Source organism: Coenobita brevimanus, chromosome 26 (genome assembly GCF_032717465.1).
Source record: "Coenobita brevimanus isolate Jiangsu-jjx chromosome 26, ASM3271746v2, whole genome shotgun sequence".
Taxonomy (NCBI): Eukaryota; Metazoa; Arthropoda; class Malacostraca; order Decapoda; family Coenobitidae; genus Coenobita; species Coenobita brevimanus.
In genome coordinates this window covers 24,592,150-24,616,291 of record NC_136979.1, presented here as the reverse complement: position 1 = coordinate 24,616,291, position 24,142 = coordinate 24,592,150, and the positions used below count along the sequence as shown (strand labels likewise).

The 24,142-nt window shown below is 41.0% G+C and overlaps 1 protein-coding gene across 1 annotated transcript in view; it reads right to left on the bottom strand.

The window, feature by feature from the left end:
- The window catches only part of LOC145394188 (tether containing UBX domain for GLUT4), a 673,993-nt gene that overhangs the window by 563,857 nt on the left and 85,994 nt on the right, over window positions 1-24,142 (bottom strand). The window contains exon 2 of the mRNA XM_080268173.1: window positions 7,834-7,889. Within this exon, the coding sequence (XP_080124299.1) occupies window positions 7,834-7,889 (56 nt within the window). The remainder of the gene's footprint in view (window positions 1-7,833; window positions 7,890-24,142) is intronic.

Below are 24,142 nucleotides of genomic sequence, written 5' to 3'. Positions count from 1 at the left end.
TCACCTAGCTTTCCTACATTACTTCACCAACTTAGTTTTGGGTTAGGTGGATATCACAAATGACATGCCCTGCTTGTAGAACAGGCCCACATGACACCATGCATAATGGAGCACTGCACAGTAAACACTACAGTAAGATGCACACAAAACATAACGGTATAGGGAACATATGGGGCAACCCCATAGGGACAGATGCATCTCCTCAGTCAACAGGTTAGCCTGCTCAGGCTAACGGGTTAGACAACAACAACAACAACAAAATCTATTTGCTGGCTTAAAGAGTTTCATGCCTTCCAAAGCTCTCCAATCTTTTCAACTACCCTTTCCGCACATCCTTTTTCTCTCTGCTCAAAAGTAACATAGACATTAAAGGATAACAACAAAATGACTGAGCATTCTGAAAGTCATGTCACATAGCTCAAGGAATTACCGGCAATTATTTGTAGACAAGGGTTAGGCCAATGGATTTCCAAGTGCCTAGTTTTTTTTTATATATTTTTTAATATAATGCTATTTGCTGGCTTAACCTGCGGCGTCCCGTCGACGTGAATTAACGTCCACACATTTTGTCACTGCCAATCCCGTCGACGTACATAAACGCGAATCAATTGCAAGGTCTCTAATTTGCACAATTTTCAATTTTTGCAAGTGATTTTTGGTACTTATACATGGGACACCTTCCTCTACAAGATGCCAGGCAGGGACAATGCCTTACCCAGCATGACCTCCTCCCCCCCCTGCATGCCATTGTCTCAGCAATTCACCTGTTATCAGTGACCTAGCCAGTAAAGTCATGTCATGCCACGGTACAAAATTCAGGGCCAGAGTGATTCCCCCATCGATGACAATGTGGAGGACAAACTTTACATAGCATCAGAGGAAGAAACATTCAGAAATGATGATCAGGTAATGTGGCAAAAAAAGGTCAGGTATGGTGATGAGTTAGTGAGTGAAACAATGCTTATAATGCCTATATTACTGTTTGTAAACCAACATACTCTTGTACTACATATAAATTCGTACCAAGTACAGGAAACTCGCACGGAACACGATCTCACGGAACGCGCTCGCAATTATACACGGTAAGGGCTGGGATACATATAAGGCAACGTAAGATTAAAGAACCATTATGAAAACTACAAATTAACGCAAGAGAGGCCTTTGAAAGATCAAATCCTCAAACGTCACCACAGCGCGCGGTTTGTTTTGACTACATGACGATCTAGGCAGGAAATTATTCAGTGAGTGAGACATTCCCGAGTACAGTAGCACAGTACAGTGGAAGCTCAATTATCCAGATCCAGATTATCCAGCTTTCGGTACATCCGGGCCGTGACCAAATGGTTCAGTGGTACAATAGTACATAGAATTATCCGTACGACAGCTCCGGTTTAAACAGGAAGCATCCAGATGCTTGGGAGAGAGGCATGGGTAAACCAGAGAGACTCTGCTCACCCTGCCCCCACCCACACCTGCTCACAACTCGATCAGAAGGGTGGTAGTGTGGAGTTTGGAGAGGCAACTGATACACCTGACCTAGCCTAACCTTGCTTAACTACTTAATAATTAAACCTAATTTAACCACACCTGGGCTCTAGTGTGGAAATTGGGAAACTAAATCCACTTTGGTGTACGATGAGTTTCTTCCATTAGACCCGAAACAATCATAGGTAAGGCTTAAAGAACGTGATAATAAAAGAAAATCTTTCACCAAGAAAAGGTAATTTACTACCCTCAAAATAGAAAAACACAGAAAACAAACTGGAGGAATATGAAGTGAATTGAAGTCTTTGAGCTGTATGCTTAGAGGAAAAGTAATGGGTTTCCCAATTTTAGGGAACGAAATGGAACAAGAATGTCTACTAATCAGAAAAAAAAAAATTACTCATGTGTTTTCGTAAGTTAGCATTCAGTTCTGCATTCTTCGTTAGATATCACGCTTCCCAACACATTTCGGACCGACAGAGCATAGTTATTTCTTCCTCTTACATTTACTGTTCATTCTTTTATTCGTCCTTAAGTGTACTTTATGTGTGAAAGAGAGTATTAATACAAACAATAACGCATTCCATTAACCCCATCATAGCTGCTAGCCTCGAACAATGCTGTACTGTACTGGTGTCAGGGATGTTGGGTTAGGGAGAGCTATAAAAAACTGCGAACAATTATGGGAAGGGAACGAAGGTCACTGGTGTTTACACGACCCTCCTCTACCATCTCAAACAGCCAGGCGGCCTGCCACTTCATCTCAGATGTTTTCGTCGATGTTTAAATGCTAATGTAACATGCACCCTAATTATGAGTAAGTTTCTTCCATTATGCCAGAAACAACCGTAGGTAAGGCTTAAGGAACGTTATGATAATAACAGAAGAAATCTCAGCGAAAGGTAATTTACCACCCACAAAATAGGCAGAAAAATACAGAAAACAAACTAAAGCAATATGAACTGAATTGATAAGGTTATTAGGCTGTATGCTTGGACGAAAATTTATGAGTTTCACAATTATAGGGGACGAAATAGAACAAAAATGTTTACTAATAAAAAATACTTTCATCTCACGTGTTCTCGTAAGGTAGCATTCAGTTCCACAGTCTTTGTTCGATGTCGCTTCCCAACACATTTCGAACCGACAGAGCATACAGTTATTTCTGCTCCTTACAGTTAAGTGTACATCTATTGCACATTCTTTTGTTCGTTCGTGTATGTGTGAAAGAGAGAGTCTTGATACAAACAATAATGTATTCCATTAACCCCTTCATGGCTGCCAGACTTGAACAATGCGTTACTGTACCGGTGTCAGTAACGTTGAGTTAGGGAGCCATAAAAACTGCGAACAATTATGGGAAGGGAACGGAGGTCACTGGTATGTTTACACGACCCTACTCTACCATCCCAAACAGCCAGGCGGTCCTTTCATCCCAGATGTTTTCGCTGATATGAATAAATGCTAAAGTAACATGCACTCTAATTTTGTTCAAATGCTAATGCAACATGCCCCCTAATTTCATGAATCATAGCAAATCACAAGATGGGTTTAGGGAGGAGGGCAAAAAGCCAGGTGTACCAGACGAGTCTTTTCACATCTATAAGAAAAAGAAACTGACTTTATAACTTTGAAACAATGGTTCCAAGGTCTACCACGGGAGCACAAAAATTTCTGAACTCACGAACACTGAGGGAGGTAAAAATACGCTTTGCTGTAAGCAGTAAAAGCACCTTACAAAATCAGTTCATCCTGATAGTCTGTTATATTTTTCTGATTATTTCTGGGTTGGTAAATAAACATTTCTTGTTATATCTGTTTCCCCTCTGTTTTCAGCTGTTCTGGTGTGACTACTCTTTGATTCATTAACGTAATGGCAGAAGACACTGTACCTAATAATTTAACCTAACCTAATCTTCAGTTGGGAAATGGGAAACGAAGTCCACATTTGAGTACGATGAGTTTCGTCCACTGTGCTGGAAACAATCGTAGGTATAGCTTTAGAACGTGACGATAATAACAGGGAGGAAATCTTTCAGTAAGGAAACGTAATTTACCAAACTGAATATAGTCTGAAAAATACTGAAACAAGCTGAAGTAATATACATTGAACTGGAAAGGTCTTTCTGGCACTTAAAGTGTACATTTACCAGTAAATAAATCAATCTAACAGTACAGTACTTGTGTTGTTTCCGCCGGATTAATCGTGCTTTCGGACTAATCGGGCACCCCTTAACACCATATAGCCCGGATAATCGGGCTATCTCTGTATTTGTTAGTTAAATATTTACAGTACTGTACTGTTCTGGTAAGTTTATGTGCAACTTAAAGTACTATTAAATAACGTTAAAGCAAGAAATAAAGTCTTACAACCAGTTTACTTGATAGGCGTCAGAATATTGCCTTTTTTATTTGTTCGTTTTTTCCACAGTACTGTACAGTATTTGTAAGTTAAATATTTACTGTTCTCATATGTACTGTACTTGTAAGCACTTAAATAAAGTTAAATCATTAAATAAAGCCTTGTAATCAGTTAACCCGAATTATATGATTACCCATGATCGGCGTCGGAAAATTGCCTTTTTTGTTTGTTCGTTAAACTCTTACTGTACTGCTTTTCTACAGTACTGTATTTGTAAGTTAAATATTTACTGTTCTGGTATGTACTTGTAAGCAATTAAAGCATCAAAAAAGCCTTGTAACCAGTTAACCTGATTTATATGCTTACCCATGATCGGCGTCGGAATATTGCCTTTTTTGTTTGTTCGTTAAAGACTTGCTGTACAGCTTTTCCACAGTACTGCATTTCTAAGTTAAATATGTACTGTTCTGGTATGTACTTGTAAGTTAAAGCACTCAAAAAAGATAAAGCATTAAATCAAGCCCTGGTACCAGTTAACCTGATTTATATGATTACCTATGATCGGCGTCAGAATGTTTCCTTGTGTTTAAGTACAGTACAGTATTTGTGTGTTGAAGTTTTGCTGTGGAGTACTGTATTTGTGAGTTATAACATTAAATAAACCTTCTAACCACTTAAAGTGCTTTCTAGTGATTACCAGTGACAGATAACAGCAAAACAACACATTTGGGGGGTCTAGGGAGCAAAATACGGAGTAGTTTAAATATACGCGATATCGCACCTAACACGGCATGGTAGGAACGAAACTCACGTGTTCCGTGCGAGTTTCCTGTATATATATAAATACCGTTTATGAGTGGTGTGAAATAGTTACCCTCCCATAGAACTCGTTTTCTTTGGTGCCAGCCTGTTAGAAAAACCAGTAAGGTAAGGAGATACTGCTACCTGGATCGAGTATTTTAAATCTCAGGTGAGCGATTTCTCTATGAATTTTCGATGTTTTTCACCAAAAGCGGAGGTTTGAGCAAAAAAAAAAAAAAAAAAAAAAAAAAAAAATCCAAAAATGGTCGGGATTGGGGGGAGTCAGTGGTGGAAAAGTGGTCGGGATGGGGCAGGTTAAAGGATGACAACAATAACTCCTGGTACACCCTCCAGCAAAGTGACATGAAGTTCAGAATGCTCAGTGAGGGATGTTAAAGTTATAGGAAGTGAGGAGTGTGTGCAGCTGCACAAACTATTGATTTGTGATGTGGTGTTTAAAAAACGAGTGATAAAAAAGAGGACTTACGTACCTAGGAGGAAAATATGGAAGCTGGAAAACCAATCAGTAAGGGATGCCTTCTATAGCGGGATGAGAAGAGTGGTGGCCGAACAGGTAGCCGTAGACAAAGGCGTTAATGAACAGTACACAGCCCTCAAGAACAATCTTTTGAAAGTGATGTAATATGCGGTTGGACAAGAGGACCACCAAGACATAAAGTAACTTGGTGGTGGGATGAGGGTGTAGAAGCTGCAGTTAAGGAGAAAAGAAGGCTTTTCCGGGAGTGGAAGAAGGGTGGTAGCAAGGAGGAATACTTGGCTGCCAAGCACAGGGCTAGAAGAGAGGTATACAGGGTGAAGTCTGAGTCACAGAGACTCGTACTTGATAACCTAAATCATGGGGAAAGGAAAAATATGATATTCAAGGTGGCAAACCAGATGAAGAGGGAAAATCGGAATATTACAGGTGAGCAGTGTGTGAAGAATGATGAAGGAAGGGTAGTGGTGAACAGTGAGGATATTAAAGATGCATGGAGAAAGCATTATAGCCAGTTGTTGAGTGAGGAGTTTGACTGGGTCAGGGAAGGTTTGGAGCCAGCAGATCCAGTGTCTGGCCCTTGGCCTTTGATTGATGCTGCTACTGTGAGTGAGGCAATAGGCAGGATGAAGGTGGGGACGGCAGCAGGAGTATCTGGGTTGACTGCTGAAATGTTGTAGATATAGGGGTGAGGCTAGTCACTGACCTGATAAATATGATTATTTATGAGTGTGTTGTCCCAGATGATTGGCTGAAAAGCGTAATTGTAAATGTGTATAAATGGAAGGGTGATGCTCTGGAAAGATGAAATTATAGAGATATAAAGCTTTTAGTTCAGATAATGAAGGTAATGGAGAGAATTTTAGAAGGTATGATTAGAGAAAGAGTGAATACTGATGAGATGCAGTTTGGGTTTATGCCAGGCAAAGGGACCACTGATGCCATATTCATTGTTCGACAGCTTCAGGAAAAATATATTGGTATGAGAAGGGATCTTTATTTTGGTTTTGTTGATTTGGAAAAGGCCTTTGACAGTCCCTCGAGAGGTGGTGAAGTGGGCAATGAGAAAGCTTGGCTTGGAGGAGTGGCTAGTTAGGGTGGTTATGGCTATGTATGTGGGTGCTCGCACCCAGGTAAGAGTGAATGGAGAATTGAGTGATGAGTTTTCTGTGAACGTTGGTGTGCATCACAGTTCAGTTTTGAGTCCCATGTTCCTTATCACAGTACTTGAAGCTCACTCAGGTGACTTCAGAAATGGACTCCCGTGGGAGATGTTGTATGCTGATGATTTGGTGTTGATTGCAGAGAACAAAAGGGAGGTGGAGGAAAGGTTTAGGAAGTGGAGAGATGGTATGGGGCACAAGGGCTTAAGAGTAAATGCAGATAAAACAAAAGTGATGATGTCTAGGGTTGGTGGTGGTACTGTCAAAGACGAGGGAGAGTGGCCATGTGCAGTTTGCCACAAGGGCATGGGATGTAATTCCATCTTGTGCAGTGTCTGTGATAAATGGGTGCACAAGAGACATAGTGGTATCAGAGGTAGATTGCGAGATAATGCTGAGTTTATGTGTACAGCGTGTCGGGGAGAGCAGATGGAGATTGTCAGGCGTGAAAGGATTGAACTTGCTGGTGAATCTCTTGAGTGTGTGGAATAGTTTTGTTATTTGGGAGACATGTTGTGTGCTGGAGGTGGGGCCGAAGCTAGCTCTGCGGCTAGGGTAAGAAGTGGTTGGAAGAAGTTCACGGAGCTCATGCCTCTCCTGACTTTGAGAGGACTCTCCCTACTTGCTAAGGGGTCTTTGTATGCAGCATGTGTTAGGAGTGTAATGCTGTATGGTAGTGAGACCTGGGCAGTAAAGGAGGAGGATATTCGCAGGCTCAGATGTACGGAAATGACAATGATTAGGTGGATGTGTAGTGCGTTCCTGCGTGCAAGGTCTGGGGGGGCTGGGTGTACGATGGAAGAGTTGAGAGATAGGATGGGACTGGAATGTATTGGTGTTGTGATGGGGAGACGTAGATTAAGATAGTTTGGGCATGTGGAGAGGATGGGGGAGGATAATAGGGTGAGAAAGGTGAGAACTGTTAATACTGAGGGTGGGGTTATGAGGGGTAGACCGAGAAAGACATGGGACAAGGTCATTACGTGTGAACTCAGGGTTAAGGGACTAAACAGGGAGGCTGCAATAGATTGTGCAGTATGAAGAGCCGCCATTAGGTGACCAAAGCCGACGCATGCAAGCAAATTGGAGCCTTTAAAATAAAAATGAAATGAACGTTATTCTCTTTTCTGCCAGGGCAGCTAAGTTATAATCTACGCCCTGTTTGGAATATATACGGTACTTACCTACAATGACACTAAACCCTTTGAATAAGCAAGCAGAAGGTTTAATTCTAAAATTGAGCATTTTGATGTTAAACAGTTGTCTAACAGCCTCTTCTCAGTGCTTGATGTCAATCCAGACCCAACATGCAGAACCTAAGATGAGGAAGGAAAAGAAAAACATGGACCAAACTCTGAGACAGAAAGAGAAGGAAACCAATCTGTGCCAGAACACCTAGAATGAAGGGAATGGCATAGGGATCAGAACTTCCTCCCCACCGAACCCTCCATGGAAGAGGCCACAAACAAAGGGAGTAAGACTAGCAGGTTAACTATTTATAATACTGCTTTGGAGGATTATCTTACTTTAAATCATACTCATCAGGGTTGAAGCCTTCACGCTTACATGCTTCCTCAAGTATCTGCAATAAAAAGAAAAAAAAAAAATCTGTAAATTAACAACAATGTTGCTAATACAAATTACTACACTTATTCATTTAAACACTATGTACAGAAGAGTGCCTAACAGCTACTCTGCATAAATAAGCAGCTTAACCCCTATGTGGCCGAAGGCCCGGAATTTTGCATGAACCCCAGGCCGACGCCAGGGCCATTTTTTGAAGTTTCGAAAATTGATTTTTTTTTCTTGCCATATTGAAGAGAAAGTTCAGATGCACCTAACAGTGCAAATCCCAGCTTCCTAGACGCATTTTGTGGCCTGCAATGAAGCGCAGAAGTTGCAGAAATATCGGCAACAGATATCGCCGCCCAGGGGCACTGCGGCAATGCAACTGGGCAGGTGTTGTTATTTTTTTTACCTCCCAAAACAATACGAATGGTGCCGCAATGTTGTGCATATATGAGATATGATGATGTCGAATGATTTCAGTACATAATCTGTTAGGAATGGCTGGAAAAAAAAATGTTATGAATACATTTTCACCTTTTTGATATAAAATATGTTTATGGTAGTTTTGAGTTATTTTTTACATTATCATTGTGCCCATGCTTGGAAAAGGGAGCGAAAGAGTTGAATTTTCAGTCCTAAATGAGAAAACTGCACGTCCTCCAAGGCTAGACTCTGCCACGGGAGAATAAAGTGGAGGGTCAGTCCGATTAGCAATATGGAAGTTGAGTCGCAACTTCCAGATCCCACACCACGAGCATGGCTAAAAATATAATCGTAATGCAGTTTCAGAACAAAGAATAAGTCTAATTATTAAGCATACAGATACAAAGCAGAAATAAATAAGTTTACAGACGGGGGAAAACGTATCGTTTCCATCATAACATGTTCATCTTTATCATTTTACTTTCATCTTTATCATTTTACCTTGTTATTTTCGCAATATATATTGCTGTCTCGTAATCAGGGTGGTTGTGTGTGTTTTGCAAGGAAGGAAAAAGATTTTATTTTCTGTCTGGGCCGAGATAATAGATGTAATTATGTGTGTTTAGGCATGGCCACAAGCGAAAAAAATCGTACATCCACTCATCACGACAGCAGGTGGTGAACTGACAGATGATACGTAAGAGGGTGAAATCAAGGTCAGTCTCATGTCCCAGATTTTCGTTCACTTCCCGAAAGTTTTCACAGTTTTCTACAAGTTGCATTGCATCAAATGATCCTAACCATTACAGCAAACCTGAGCAAATAGGTAAAGATACCAAGACAAAAATGTATTTTTCTCTTATTATCATGTCTTTTTTGTATGTGCTTGTATTACTTCATAATCGTAAACAGGTGGTTGTGTGTGTTTTGCAAGAGAGGACAAAGATGATATGTTCTGCCTGGGTCGAGATAATGGGTGTAGTTGTGCTTGTTATGGCATGACCAGGAGTGAAATAATTGAAAATTCACTCATCACAGCAGCAGGCTCTGAACTGCTTGATGGGGTTGTATAGGAGTGTAGTGTAGGTCAGTGTGAAGACGTTCAGAACTTTCATTCGTTTCCCAAAAATTTTTCCAGATTTTTACAGGCCGCGCTCAAACAACGCCGGCGGCCATTTATTGGCTAAATGTCATTCAAAGTCGGCGGCCACGGAGGCGTTAATAAACAGTCTGGACTATAGACTAAGAAAAATCTATTTATCCATCACAGTTTGTTGTTATTCTTAATTTCTCTCCTTCCCCACAAATAGTATGAGGCATGGACATGAAGATAAAGTGGCATAGCTATCTATGTTTTCATCTATCTATCTATTGCCAGATGCCTCAATCCCGTTTGGGGTGGCCACAAATCAATCGCCTCCAAGTCGCCCTGTCCCCCGCCATTTCACTGCCCTGCTCCCAACTCACACCCCCCTCTCTCATATACCTCTCCACCCCATCCCTCCATCTCATCCTCAGCCTCCCCCTCCCTCTTGCCCCCTCCACCTCACTCACATACACTCTCTTCGTCAGTCTTTCACCCTCCATCCTCTCCACATGGCCAAACCACCTCAGTGTGTTCCTCATAATGCTTCCTATCACATCCACATTCACAGCACAACGCTCCTTTATATCCTCATTCGTCAGCCTGTCTCTCCATGTGACTCCACAGGCTCCTCACTGCTCTCACTCTTGACTTGTGTCCTTCCAACAACGTCCAAGCTTCACTTCCATACGTTAGAGTTGGTATCACAATACTGTCATGTAGTAACTTTTTCACTTCCATGCTCATTTCCCTGTTTCTTATCACTGCTTTCAAAGAACCAGCAACCTTTCTTTCCTGCTGTACCCTTTCAAGCACTTCACCCTCCAAACCTCCATCCTTCCTCATCACACTACCCAAATACTTAAACGTACTCACATTTTCCAATTCCTCACCATCCAACCTCGCTGTACATTCACTGACTTCACCTCTCTCAAAGACCATCACTTTACTCTTCCCTACATTCACCTTTAGATTCCGTTTCTTACACACTCTCTCAAACTCATCCACCAAGCCTTGCAGCTCCCCTTCGTCTTCACTCAACAACACAGTATCATCTGCAAACAACAGTACAGGGAGTTTCCAAACACTGTCCTCTCTCACCAGAGCCACTCCAACATCCACTACCCTACACCTTGTACCTCTTTTATTACCCCATCCATGTACAGATTGAACAACCATGGAGACATGACACATCCTTGTTTCAACCCAACTTTCAAAGAGAAAAATTCACTTAGTTCACCATCCACATGTGCTGCAGCCTTCGCACCACTGTACATACTCTTCACAGCATTCAACAACTTCCCATCTACTCCATATATTCTTAACACTTTCCACAATCCTTGTCTATCCACCCTGTCATATGCTTTCTCCAAATCCATGAAAGCCGCATACAACTTCTTTCCCTTCTCTAGAAACTTTTCCACTAAAGATCTAAGAATGAATATCTGATCTACACAACCTCTTCCCTTCCTAAAGCCTCCCTGTTCTTCTCCAACTAATTTCTCTGTTCTTTCTCTAACTCTGTCAATAAGTATCCTACCATACACTTTTCCTATTATACTAAGATGACAAATGCCCCTTTGATTACCACACACTTCTTTTCCCCTTCTCCTTTGTACAAGGGAATAATTATACCTGACTTCCAATCCTCCGGGACTCTACCTTCCTCCCAGGCCAATCTGCACATCTTCCACATCCATTCTACTACTATCTCTCCCCCATGCTTCAGCATTTCACCACACACTCCATCAATTCCTGGGACTTTCCCTGATTTAACTTTCTTCATTGCTTCCACAACTTCTATCCTACTGATTTCTTCCTGTCTTCTCACCTCCCTCCTTCTCCCAGCCATTCCCCAGCCACTTATACACGCATTACTTCCATCCTCTATGTTCAACAATTCCTTAAAGTGTTCTCTCCATCTGCTCACTTTTTCTCCCTTCTCCACTAGTAATATACCATTTTTATCTTTCACTCCCCTGCTAACTTCACTTCCACCCTGTCTTACTCTTTTCACCTCTTTCCAGAACATTTTCTTATAGTCCCTCCACTTTACACTCAAATTCCTTCCAAATTCCTCATCCACTCTCTTCTTACTCTCTCTTACTAATCTTTTCACCTCTCTCTTTCTTTCTACATGTAACTCTCTCTTCCGCCTCTCAACTTCTTCCACGCCCCTATTTCTCATCCATTCATTGTATGCTTTCTTCTTTTGTGCCACAGCCTGTCTCACCTCTTCAGTCCACCACGCTGTTCCTTGCACCCCCGTCCGTCTTCTCTTCCTTCCACACACCACATCACATGCTGCACATATTTCTTCTGTAAATATCCTACACATCTACTCATATTTTTGTGCTTAATTATCCCATGTACAGTAAAACCCTCTTACCATGGACCTGTTAAATCCAGAAACCCGTTTAATATGACCTGGCTAACTACTCTCAATTATACCCACTTAACACTTTGGCCAGTCGATGACATTATTTACGTCATCTGAAAAACTCCTGTAAGCTGGCTGATAATGTTATTTACGTCATCAACGTAAAATATTCGCCAAAAATCCATTTACTGTTCATGTTCATGGGACTAGGTTTAAAATGCACACCAATGACTTCCCCTTCTTCCTGTGACCCATGTGACCACTCTAGGCCACCATGCAACTGGCCAAGCACGCAGGAGCATCAGTAACTTCATGACGCTGTTTGTGGCCGGATGCTCCTTATTGTCGTGTTTGTGCGCCTGCAGCTTTCCATAGATTTTCACCAGTTTGTTTTTGTTTCTGCTTTTATATTCACTGTAAATTTAATCCATGATGGACAGTGACAAAGGAAAGGAAAAATCCATCACAAAAAAGGAGAAAGAAAAGCATACCAAGAGGAAACTTACTAAGTGTATGCATATACAGTACATTTAACCTTTTGTTGTATATACTCTTCCTTCTTGAATAAATAAAGTTTCAGTAGAACAAACTCAAATGAACAATCAGAGACTAAAATGAATGAAGTAGCAAGCAAAATATGGTCAGATAGAAAATAAAATACAGTGAGTATAAATATTTACGAGATGGAGCGAACCTGGCCTTCCTAACGCTGTTTTTACGGTGTTAGTAATAGTGATGTTGGCTGTTTGCTCGTTATTTTATACATATATTATTGCAGAACAAACACTTGCAAAGATAGACTAAGATGAATAAAATAGCACTAAAAATAACGTCAAAAATAAAGAAGAGTACAAATATTTATGCAAACTGTATATGTTTTTTCAAATGTCACTGCACAATCTCTTACAGTTTTGGTAAAGCTGGTATCCTATTCAACCTTATATGCATATATCCTAAGAGAAAAAAATCTATTGCAAACAATCTGATATTAAAATGAATAATGTTGCATGAAACATAAGGTCAGAAATAAGAAAAAGTACAGCATAAACATTTGCGAGTAACTACAGCATGTGCTGCCTGGCAACCCCCAGACGACCTTGGGGTGTAGCGAGGCACCTGCGCGGGGCTGGCTAAAGTGTTAGATTGGACTCAGCCAAGATCAAACAATTGAGTCCAGATACCTGTACATTCCTCCTCATCCATGTGTCTGCAACTCTGTAAATATAATACAGAAAAAAAAGTACTGTAGAGCACCAAACTTATTAAACCACTGTCATGTTGATATTCAGAAGCAACTAGATAACCAAAAGGGTCCACCATCAGGCTACCCTTTCCCCAACTCACCATTACTCCTATACTGGAATCCCTCCATCCAACCCCTTGCCTAGGTCTCAGAATAAGTTTGTTGATTTACAATAATCCTCAAACTGCATTGGTTGTATACTAAATATAGTACAATAATCCCTCATTTATCCAGATGTGCAGTACCTGGCCATGTTCATTAACCGGATACTGGACCTTGGCTCTATTAAATCATTAACCAAATTTACTTTTTTTCTTTTTTCTTTCTTTTTTTTTATGTGTCTAACTCTGGGCATAGGCTTCACAGCCTGCGCTCAAGGCCCAGTAGTCCTCCTGCATGCTATACACCTCTCTACTTGCTATTATCTGGACATAAAAGTCCCCGAGAACTTCGGCCAGCCAGGCTACATTTTCAAATATTCAGTATTGTAGTTGCTAGGTTCTAGTCGTGTGCGGGAAATAGGCCATAACCCACAACCTGAGCTAAAATGTCTGTCCGCCCCTGTACTGAATGGTCAAAATTATGGGCTGGTCCGATCGCTCCCTACAAACCTCCAGCACCTGAGTAATAATGACTGTAACCCACAAGCAGTGTCAAAAAGTCCATATGCACCCCCACCGAATGTTCACAGTTGCACGGCCACTGGGATCAGTCTTTCCCAACTGCAACCCAGTATCTAACACAGACCACAACCCACAAGTCAAGCGAAAGTACCCGTCCACCTCAACATCGAATGTCCAAAGTCGCCCAGTCTTCAGGAATTGTGTTTCCCAACAGCCAACGCACATGTAAGACAGACCACAAGCCACAAGTCAGGTGAAAGTGCCCGTCTGCCTTGCGACAAAAGGGTGAAAATCCTGCCAACAGCCTTGCTTCTCCCCCCCCTCCCGTCCCTCTTACATACCCTCCCATGCTACCCATCTTGCTAGCCATGCCTCCTGACTCCCCCCTCACTCCCTCTCCTTTGCGCTGAAAGCACTGACCTGTGAGTCTTTAACGTTTTTGGCAATTTATTCTAATAATATTGGTCGTACCAAAATTCTAAGAAGTCCACGAGAAAGGTCATGAAATTCATCATCTAGATGTTCATCCAGGCAGATGCTTAACTCTTGCAAGATGCAAGCAAAATTTTGCATTAGGATGGTGGGAAGTTATATGAAGGTAAGTTTTACTCTTGAACACCATTTATTCTCACTGCAGTTTTATTTTACTCATCAGTCTTCGGTGTTTTTATTAGTTTATCTTGTAGTATAAACACCAGTGGAGATGGTTGTATACCATTTATACAATATAACCAAATTCCGGAGGCATATATGGCTCTGAGTGTGTGTGTGTGTGTGTGTGTGTGTGTGTGTGTGTGTGTGTGTGTGTGTATTTACCTATTTATAGTATACAGGAATTGAGCAATGCTCGTGTTGTCCTGTCTCCAAATCCACATTTATCAAGTCTACCTTTACACAAATGAATGTTTTTCTCATGCACCATCTCTTCGTCTAAGTCGTTCCAAATATTTATATATTTACCAAATATACCTAATTGTGATATACACGGAATGTGCTACGCTCGTGGGTTTCCGTAGCCGTTTCTCAATAAGTCGAATTTAGCTTTAAACTCGTTAAAGGTTTTAGACTGGACGATCTCTTTGTCCAGGCTATTTCATAAGTCTATACTTCTGTAAGGAAAGCTATATTTCTTGATATCCTTCAAGCAGCTTGACTTTTTCAATTTCATTTCGTGTCCTCTTGTTGCTCTCTTATCCCACACAAACAGATCTTCTCTGTCAATTTTATCTACTTCCACCATGGTCCTGAACACTGCAATCATGTCTCCCCTTTTTCTCCTTTCCTCTAAGGAAGGCAAATCCAGCTTTTCCAGCCTCTCTCTGTATGACAGGTCTGTCAGACTGGGGACCATCTTGGTTGCTGTTCTTTGTATTCTCTCAACCTTGTTTATATCTTTCTTTTTGTGTGGGGACCACACTACCGCTGCATATTCTAACCTGGGGCAGATCATGGCCACTATCAATTTTTTCATCATCTCCTCATCCATATAATGAAATGCTACTCTTATGTTAATCAAGAGTTTATCAGTCTCTCCAACTATCTTGTTAATGTGCTTTTCTGGTGACAAACTATCTTGGACCAGCACTCCCAAATCTTTCTCTTCTCTCATATTTGTGATTAATTCATTACCCAACAAATAATTCAGTGATGGCCTCCTGGCACTTTTACCCATTTCCAATATTTTACATTTCTTTACATTAAATTTCATTTCCCACGTCCGGCTCCAATCATGTATCCTATCCAAATCCTCCTGAAGCATTTTAAAATCCTCCTCAACCTCAACCTTCCTCAAGATCTTTACATCATCAGCAAACAGACTTGCATAATTGTTCACCCCATCTACCATATCATTTAAGTAAATCAGGAACATTACTGGCGCCAACACCGAGCCTTGAGGGACTCCACTTGTTACTTCCCTCCATCCAAATATCCTATCCTTTATTACTGTCCTCATTTGTCTGTCTCTCAAAAAGTCTCTCATCCATTCCAGAAGTTTCCCCTTCAGTCCTCCTATATATTCTAGTTTCCACATTAGTCTCTTATGGGGTACCTTGTCAAAGGCCTTCTCTAAGTCTAAGTACACACAATCCACCCAACCATCTCTCTCCTGTACCACGTCAATTGCTTTTGAGTAAAAGCTCATCAGGTTAGAAACACAACCTTCCACTTCTGAATCCAAACTGACATTCAGCCAAAATATTCATCTCTTCCAGATATTTTATCCATCTGTCTTTCAGGATTCTCCCGCACAATTTTGCAACCATGCTGGTTAGAGACACTGGTCTATAATTCAGGGGCTCTTCCCTGTTTCCTCCCTTATAAATTGGTACCACATTTGCCCTCTTCCATTCTTATGGCACTTTCCCCTCTTCCAGAGAACACACGATTAAACTGTGAATTTTATCCGCAAGTTCTTCTCTGCATTCCTTCAGTACCCAATTAGAAATTCCATCAGGTCCTGGGGCTTTCCTTACATCTTGAGTTTCCAGTAATTTATACACTTCCTGTACCTCCACTTTTATATCTTTTATCACCGGTACATTTCTAATCACTCCCTCCCCTTCCACAAACTCTTTTTCATTAGTGAAAACCAATTGGAAACATTTGTTCATTATTTCAGCTTGCACTGCTGCATCTTTATAGACCTCTCCTTTTACTTTCAGTCTGGTGATTCCTTCCTTTTGTTTCAGTTTGCCATTAACAAATCTATAAAACAGTTTGGGTTCATCCTTGCATTTGTCTATTATACCTTTTTTAAAATTCCTGTCTTCTTCTCTACGTATTCTTGTGTATTCATTTCTAATTCTTTTATATTCTTCCTTTGTTCTGTTGTTACCTCCCTTTCTCCAACTGTTCCATGCCTTATCTCTCTCTTTTTTTGCTATCATACACCTTCTATTAAACCACTCCTTTTTCCTTTTCTCTTTCCCTCTTACTCTTGATACAAATTTTTCCACTCCCAAATTATAGAGGTCTAGAATGATATCCCACTTCCTCTGTATCTCTCTTGTTTCTCTGAATTTTCTCCAATCCGCATTTTCAAAAAAGTTTCTCAATCCTGTAAAATTTGCTTTCCCAAAGTTGTATCTTCCCTGTCTATAAAGCTCGTCTCTTGGCTCGACGTTCCCTATTATTATCTGGAACTCAATGACCACATGATCACTTTTTCCTAAAGGACAGAGATATTTCAATGATTCTATTACATTGGGTTCTTTGGTAAACAGTAAATCTAACCTTGCTGGTGTGTCCTCACCTTGAAACCGTGTCTCTTCTTTGACCCATTGCGTCATCACATTATTCATTATTATATTTAATAACATAGTGCCCCATGAATCCTCGCCGCCTCCCGAGTACCATTCCTCCCAGTTCACCTCTTTACAGTTAAAGTCACCCATCAAAATTATATTATTGCTTTTCTCAATTAGTTTTTGTAAAAAGATAGCCATATCTGACAACATCTCATGGTATTCGTCATCCTTCCATGCTCTCGTCTTAGGGGGAACATACACTACCGCCATATCTCTCTTAACATTCTCTCCAGTTTCTAATTACATACATATCGCTTCAGCCCTGCCTTCTCCCATTTCCATGGTATCTACATTTATGTTGTTCTTCACTGCTATCATCACTCCTCCTCCCATTTTTTCCTTTCTGTCTTTTCTCCACAGTTTGTATTTACCAACTCCCAAATGAACATCAATATCTTCTCGTAATTTGGTCTCTACAAAGCACATGACATCAGGTTCATGTTCTCTCAAGAAATCGTTAATTTCAAGCCTTGCAGATATTAAACCATCAACATTAGTATATCACCTTCAAATTATTTTTTATGTTTTTTATACCCTCTTCTCTCCTACTCTCCATCAGTACCACTTCCTCAACTTCTAATCTTTCACAGCCATCCCCATTAGTTTCCTTCACTTTTATTTCCTTAAATACCACTTCCTTACTTTCATATCCATTACTCTCGAAAAAAAAGTACAGTAAAAGTCCAATTCTTCGGCATCCAATTCCCCAGCAAATCTGACATTTCGGCAGTTTTGAGAAATCGTCCCATTTACGAAAATCTCTGATCGTTCGGCAGATTTTCCGATTTTTTTCGTCCCCTCTACTGCTGGGGACTTCTTCCAGCAGTAGCAGACTCCAATGAACCCCTTCTATTGTACATATGTAAATAAGGAACCTACTATAAGTTTAGGTAAGTGCATGTGAACTTGCAGGCCTACTGTATCATTACATTTATATACAGTATGTTCACTAATTTCTTTATTTTTCATATTCATGTATAGTACTGTATTCATTACAGTATTGTACAGTATCAAACAGTATACAGTGCTCTCTCCAAACACATTTGTAATGATATGAGTAGTGATGATAATGTTCACCGAAACATATAAGGTACTGAGTGGGTAGGGTTTTTGATAATTTGGCAATTTTGATATTTCGGCACTTGCCTGGTCCCATAGATGCTGAAAAATAGGACTTCTACTGTATTACATTCTTCCTCTGTCCTCTTATCATTTTTTTCCTTTACTTCTTCCTTCAATGATTTTAAAACGTCTCTTTCTTCTTCATTCAAATCTTTTCTTATTATAATATATTCCATCCCTGCCTCTTTGCTTAATTTCCAGGTCACTTTAAGTATATCATCTACTACACTTTCTGCTGACAACTTGACTCTCATTGGTCTTGTTTCCCCTTTCTTATAAGGCCCTATTCTCCTTACTTCTTCAATTTCTTTAACCCACTTGTCTCCTTCGAGATCAATCTTGCCTAATACTCCTCTTACCAGGTTCGTGTCTTTCGCGAGTCTCACGGATCTAACCTTCTCTTCCTTCTCCCTGTTTCCAAATATTACCACACATCTGTTCCTTTCTACAGTTTCTCTCACTATTTTCTCTTTTTTCTTCAGTATTTTCACTACATTTTCTTCCAATTTTGTTCATTTCTCTTTCTTCCTGGATGATTTCTCTTAAGCTGACCACTTCTTTCTGTTCTTCTTCTATGTGTGCCCACTTTGCCTTATGCTCATCCAATACACTGCTCACCTTCTCCGTTTTATTAGTACTCTCTTCTAGTTTTCTCCTCAATTTAGCGACCTTCACACACATTGTGTGTGTGTGTGTGTGTGTGTGTGTGTGTGTGTGTGTGTGTGTGTGTGTGTGTGTGTGTGTGTGTGTGTGTCCCGAGAGCAACTATCACTTGTGCCACAGAAAGATATGTGATTTTCCAACAGTCTTAAGTTTTTTTGTGAATTTTTGTTGTTTATGAATTCATTCTTGGTGTTTAACATTACAGTAAACCCTAGATATAACAAAACTAATTGGGGGGAGGGGTGGTTCGCTATATCCAAAAGTTCATTATATATGAAGTGTCGGTATTTTCGAGGGATTACCGAACTCATTTCGATATATAATGGGAGTTGTTCGGTCCTACAAGCTCAAACATAACCTTAAGTAAATCTATGAAGTTTTACATGGAGAATTCAATGGTTTATGAAGTTGTACATGTAAATACAATACTGTATGAAGTTGTACATATAAATACAATACCTATAATAAGAATACAGTATAATGTGGTACTGTTACAGTACACTTACTGTGCCAGGAAGGGATTCTGTTCAAGTACACTTACTGTGCCAGGAAGGGATGCTGTTGTCACTGTGAGCTGATTCCCGAACTTCCCCCTCATTTAGCGACCTTCATTTGCAAAATCCGGTGGATGTTCGGTTGTGATTTGGCCGTTTGTTATATCCGAAATTCGCAATACCGGGGTTTGCTATATCGAGGGTTTACTGTAATATGGGTATTCCTATGTGTGTTTTGATGTCTCAATATGGCAGAATGACCAGAAAACACTGCCAAAATATGGAGAGGTACTGTACATTAAGTAGTTTTTTTTTGGGGGGGAGAGGAGGTTAAGCTTTTTGCATGGTTTTCTTGGTGTTTAGCATTACTCTGGATATTCCTGTGTGTTTTGATGTCTTAATATGGCAGAATTAGGAGGGGTACCGTTCATACTGTACAGTAGTGTAAAGTAGGGTAATTTTTTTTTTTCCATGTTTTTTTTTTTCCATGTTTATTTTTGGTGTTTAAAATTATTTTGGATATTCCTATTGTGTTTTTTTTCATTCATTGCCAGACACCAGGTATCCCAAACGGGGTGGCCAACGGCTTAGAGTTAATTGTTTTACAGGGAGGGGCACTAATCCTCCACCAACCCCACTTGACATGTAGGGATGCCAACAGCATCTGGTGTTCCCAGGCGGTCACCCATCCAAGTACTAACCAGACCCAACGTTGTGTTTTGATGTCTAAATATGGCAGAATGACCAGTAAACACTGCCAAAATCAGGAGGGGAACTGCATATACAGTAGTGTATAGGTATGGTGTTTTTTGGCTTTCAATGTTTTTTTTTTTGCATAGTTTTGTTGTTGTTAAAAACTATTTGGATATTCTTATGTGCGTTTTGATGTCTAAATATGGCAGAGTGATGGGAAAACACTGTCAAAATCAGGAGGGGTACTGTACACACAGTAGTGTATAGGTAGGGTGTTGATTGGTTCTCAGTGGTTGTTTTGTATGGTTTTCTTGGTATTAAAAATTATTTTCAATATCCCTATGTGTGTTTTGATATCTAAATATGCCTGAATGACCAGAAAACACAAACAAAGTAAGTAGAGGTACTGTACAAATAGGTTAGGTATAGGTTGGAGTTGGGTATAGGTAGGGTCTGGGTATAGTTGGGGGGATACTGATCATTATCCGGACATTGCCACTATTTTCAATAGCCCTATGTGTGTTTTGATGTCTAAATATGCCTGAATGACCAGAAAACACAACCAAAGTAAGCACAGGTACTGTACAAATAGGTTAGGTATAGGTTGGAGTTGGGTATAGGTAGGGTCTGGGTATAGTAGGGGGGATACTGATCATTATCCGGACATTGCCACTACCCAGACATGCCTTTGGCTCTATTACGCCGGATAATTGAGGGACTATTGTAGTTAATTTATAAGACCAGTCAGTACATTATGCTGTAACAACTACTGTATTACTCTTTCTGAGGCACTGCCATGGCCTTGGATAGCATATTTCACTTGGGGATGGGGAGGGGAGGGGAGGAATGACATCATCAAGGGCATCTACATCTTGTGGACCTTCTCCTGGGAACCAACTGTGACCAGTCTCAAACACTGATTAGTATTCCAGTGCATGTTGACTTACAGCTGCTATTCATTTCTTCTCTATGTGCTAACGCTGCTTTTTTTCTTTCTTTCTTTTTCTTAAATGCTTGGTAGATGGAACCAAAGGCTGGAAGCCCAAAAGATGTTTTCCTAAAAAAAAAAAATCTATATATTGCCAGACACTTTAATCTCATAAGGGGAGGTCACAAATAAATTGCCGCCATGTCACCCAGTCCCCCACCATTTCACTCCCCTCCTCCTAGCTCACACCCTCCGCTCTCATAATTATACCTCTCCACTCTTTCCTACCTCATCCTCTGCCTCCCCCCCCTCTCCCCTCCTCCACCCCACTCACATACACTCTCCTCCTCAGTCTCTCACTCTCCATCCTTTCCACATGGTCAGACCACTTCAATGTATTCCTCCAAAAACTTTATATCACATCCACAGCCACACCACAATGCTCCTTCACTTCCTCATTTGTTAGTCTGGCTCTCCATATAACTCCACATGCTCCTCTTAAATAACTCATTTCCACTGCCTTCACTCTTGACTTGTGCCCTTCCAGTAACGTCCAAGTTTCACTTTCGTATGTTGGAGATGGTATCACAATACTATCACGCAGCAACTTTTTTGCTTCCATTCTCATTTTCTTATTTCTTATCACTGTTTTCAAAGAACCAGCAACCTTTCTTCCCTGTTGTACCCTTTCAAGCACTTCATCCTCCAAACTTATATCATTACTCATCACACTACCCAAGTACTTAACCCCTTAAACGCGGCCGTGAACAGTCGACCCCCCCCCGAGTGGCGGAGTTGTATCGCGGTCTGAGTACCTGTAGGAAAATATTAGCCAAAAATCAGAGATTAACCCTAGAATATTATACTTGGTATCGCAGATAGTACTTACATTCAGCTTTCTCCAGAGACAAGTGTTGAGCCTTCGTGGACTACCCAAGGACTTGTGGAGACTTGCAAAGTTGGGTAACCAAATCTTCACTTTCACACCTCCAGCAACCCGGTTTCCCCTCTACCACAGCCTCATTCTGTCACAGTAAACTTAAAGGTAGTTTGGAATCCGTATTTGTACAACAAGCACTGAAAATAAGGCTAAAATCAATGGAGCGTACGGCCGACATGCAGCACAGCGGCGGTCTTCCCGTCACTCAACAAACATTTCCATTTTCACAATTAAAAACATGTATACTACATTATTTTCAATCATATTACTTCCCAAAAGATCACCGCGGCGCGCTTTTTATTCTGCCTTACGCCCGTCACTTTATTCCTGTCGGCCGCTTGCACTGACTCGGAAGAGCTAGAACTCGCCATAATGTCACTTTGAAAGCCTGCGGTAAACTGACGCTAAACAGGGGCAAACCGTGCGAAAAAAAGCTAGTGTTACAACTGGGGAAACAAGCGTTTCCTATTAGCATAAACTGCTTGTGAGAGAAGAGCGCAGATTTACAGTTCTGAGCAGTCAGAGCACTGCCATGTATCACAGCCAGGCTGGCCGGGCCGTGGGGGGGGGGGGAACACGATACTTGGCAACAATGGAGGTCAATAGTACAAAGGTAAAGTATGCTAATTGTAGCTAAAGGGTGGTGGTACTGATAGACAATACCAGCTGGAGCCTGCCTGCCCGCGGTAATTCAAAATTTACTAGAATCGCAAACGCGACGCTCCGCTGTTATGTCCTTTCGCCGAGCGTCGCAAATGCGACAATCCGCGTTTAAAGGGTTAAATGCATTCTCATTTTCCATTTCCTCATCCAACCTCACTGTACATTCAGTGACTTCATTTTTCTCGAAGAACATAACTTTACTCTTCTCTACATTCACCTTTAGATTCCGTTTCTTACACACTCTCTCAAACTCATTTACCAAGCCTTGCAGTTCCCCTGTGTCCTCACTTAACAACACAGCATCATCTGCAAACAACAGTACAGGAAGTTTCCAAATGCTGCCCTCTCTCACTAGGGTTGCTCCACCATTCATTGCCCTACTTTATATCTCTTTTATAACGCCATCCATATACAAACTGAACAACCATGGAGGCATGACACAATCCTGCTTCAATCCAACATTCAAATAAAAGAATTCACTCAGTTCACTACCCACAATCACTGCAGCCTTAGCACCCTCATACATACTCTTCAAGGTATCCAACAGCTTCCCATTTCCTCTATATATTCCTAATATTTTCCACATTCCTTGTCTATCCACTCTGTCATATGCTTTCTCCTAATCCATGAAGGACACATACAACTTCTTTCCCTTCTCTAGAAACTATTCCACTAAAGACCTAAGGATGAATATCTGATCTACACAACCTCTTCCCTTCCTAACACCTCCCTGTTCTTCTACAACTAATTCCTCTGTTATTTCCCTAACTCTGTCAATAAGTATCCTACCATATACTTTTCCTATTACATTAAAAAGACAAATGCCCCTGCGATTAACACACATTTCTTTTTCTCCTTTTCTTTTGTACGAGGGAATAATTATGCCTGACTTCCACTTCTCCGGGACTCTACCTTCCTCCCAGACCAATCTGTGCATCTTCTACATCCACTCTACTACTATCTCTCCCCCATGCTTCAGTATTTCACCACACACTCCATCAATTCCTGGGGCCATCTCCATTTTGACTTTCTTCACTGCTTCCACTACTCCCTTCCTCCCTTCTCACCACCCTCCTCCCAGCCATTCCCCAGGTACATATACTTGCAAGACTTTCATTCTCTATGTTTAACAGTTCCTTAACCCATCGCGTCCAAGTGTCATCTATACATGTCAACCCGGGGACTTCTGGGTGACGTGTAAGTGGTCTAGTGTTTCGTGTCATTATCTGAATATTCAGCTGGTTATTTCCACCACACATAGCCACTGGCAACCCTCCATCGTGCATCCTGGTCACGCTACAGTTGCCTGCATACCTATATCATGGACAGACCTATGCAGAAAATTTTCCCTGTGTCCGGACCCTTGGCTGAGCGCCCACAGCTGCCGACTTCAACACTAATGAAGTCCAAAGGCCCAAAATGGAAAGGCCTTAGCGATAGTGTGACAGAGAGACTGTTAGTCTTGGCATTATCGCCAATTGTGAGTGGGGAAAGTGACATTTCCTCTGAAAAAAGCGACCCCGCCATGATGAGTGTTGATACTTATGCATCAGCTGACAAGGGTGATCATGAGTTTTCCACTATGTGCTGATTGTTTCCCCCTGTACGTTCACCTGCCATTTCCGATGATGGAAATGGTTCAGAGGCTATTGACGATCCTGGAGAGGGGGATATTGACACGGTGGAGAAAACGGAAGAGAGG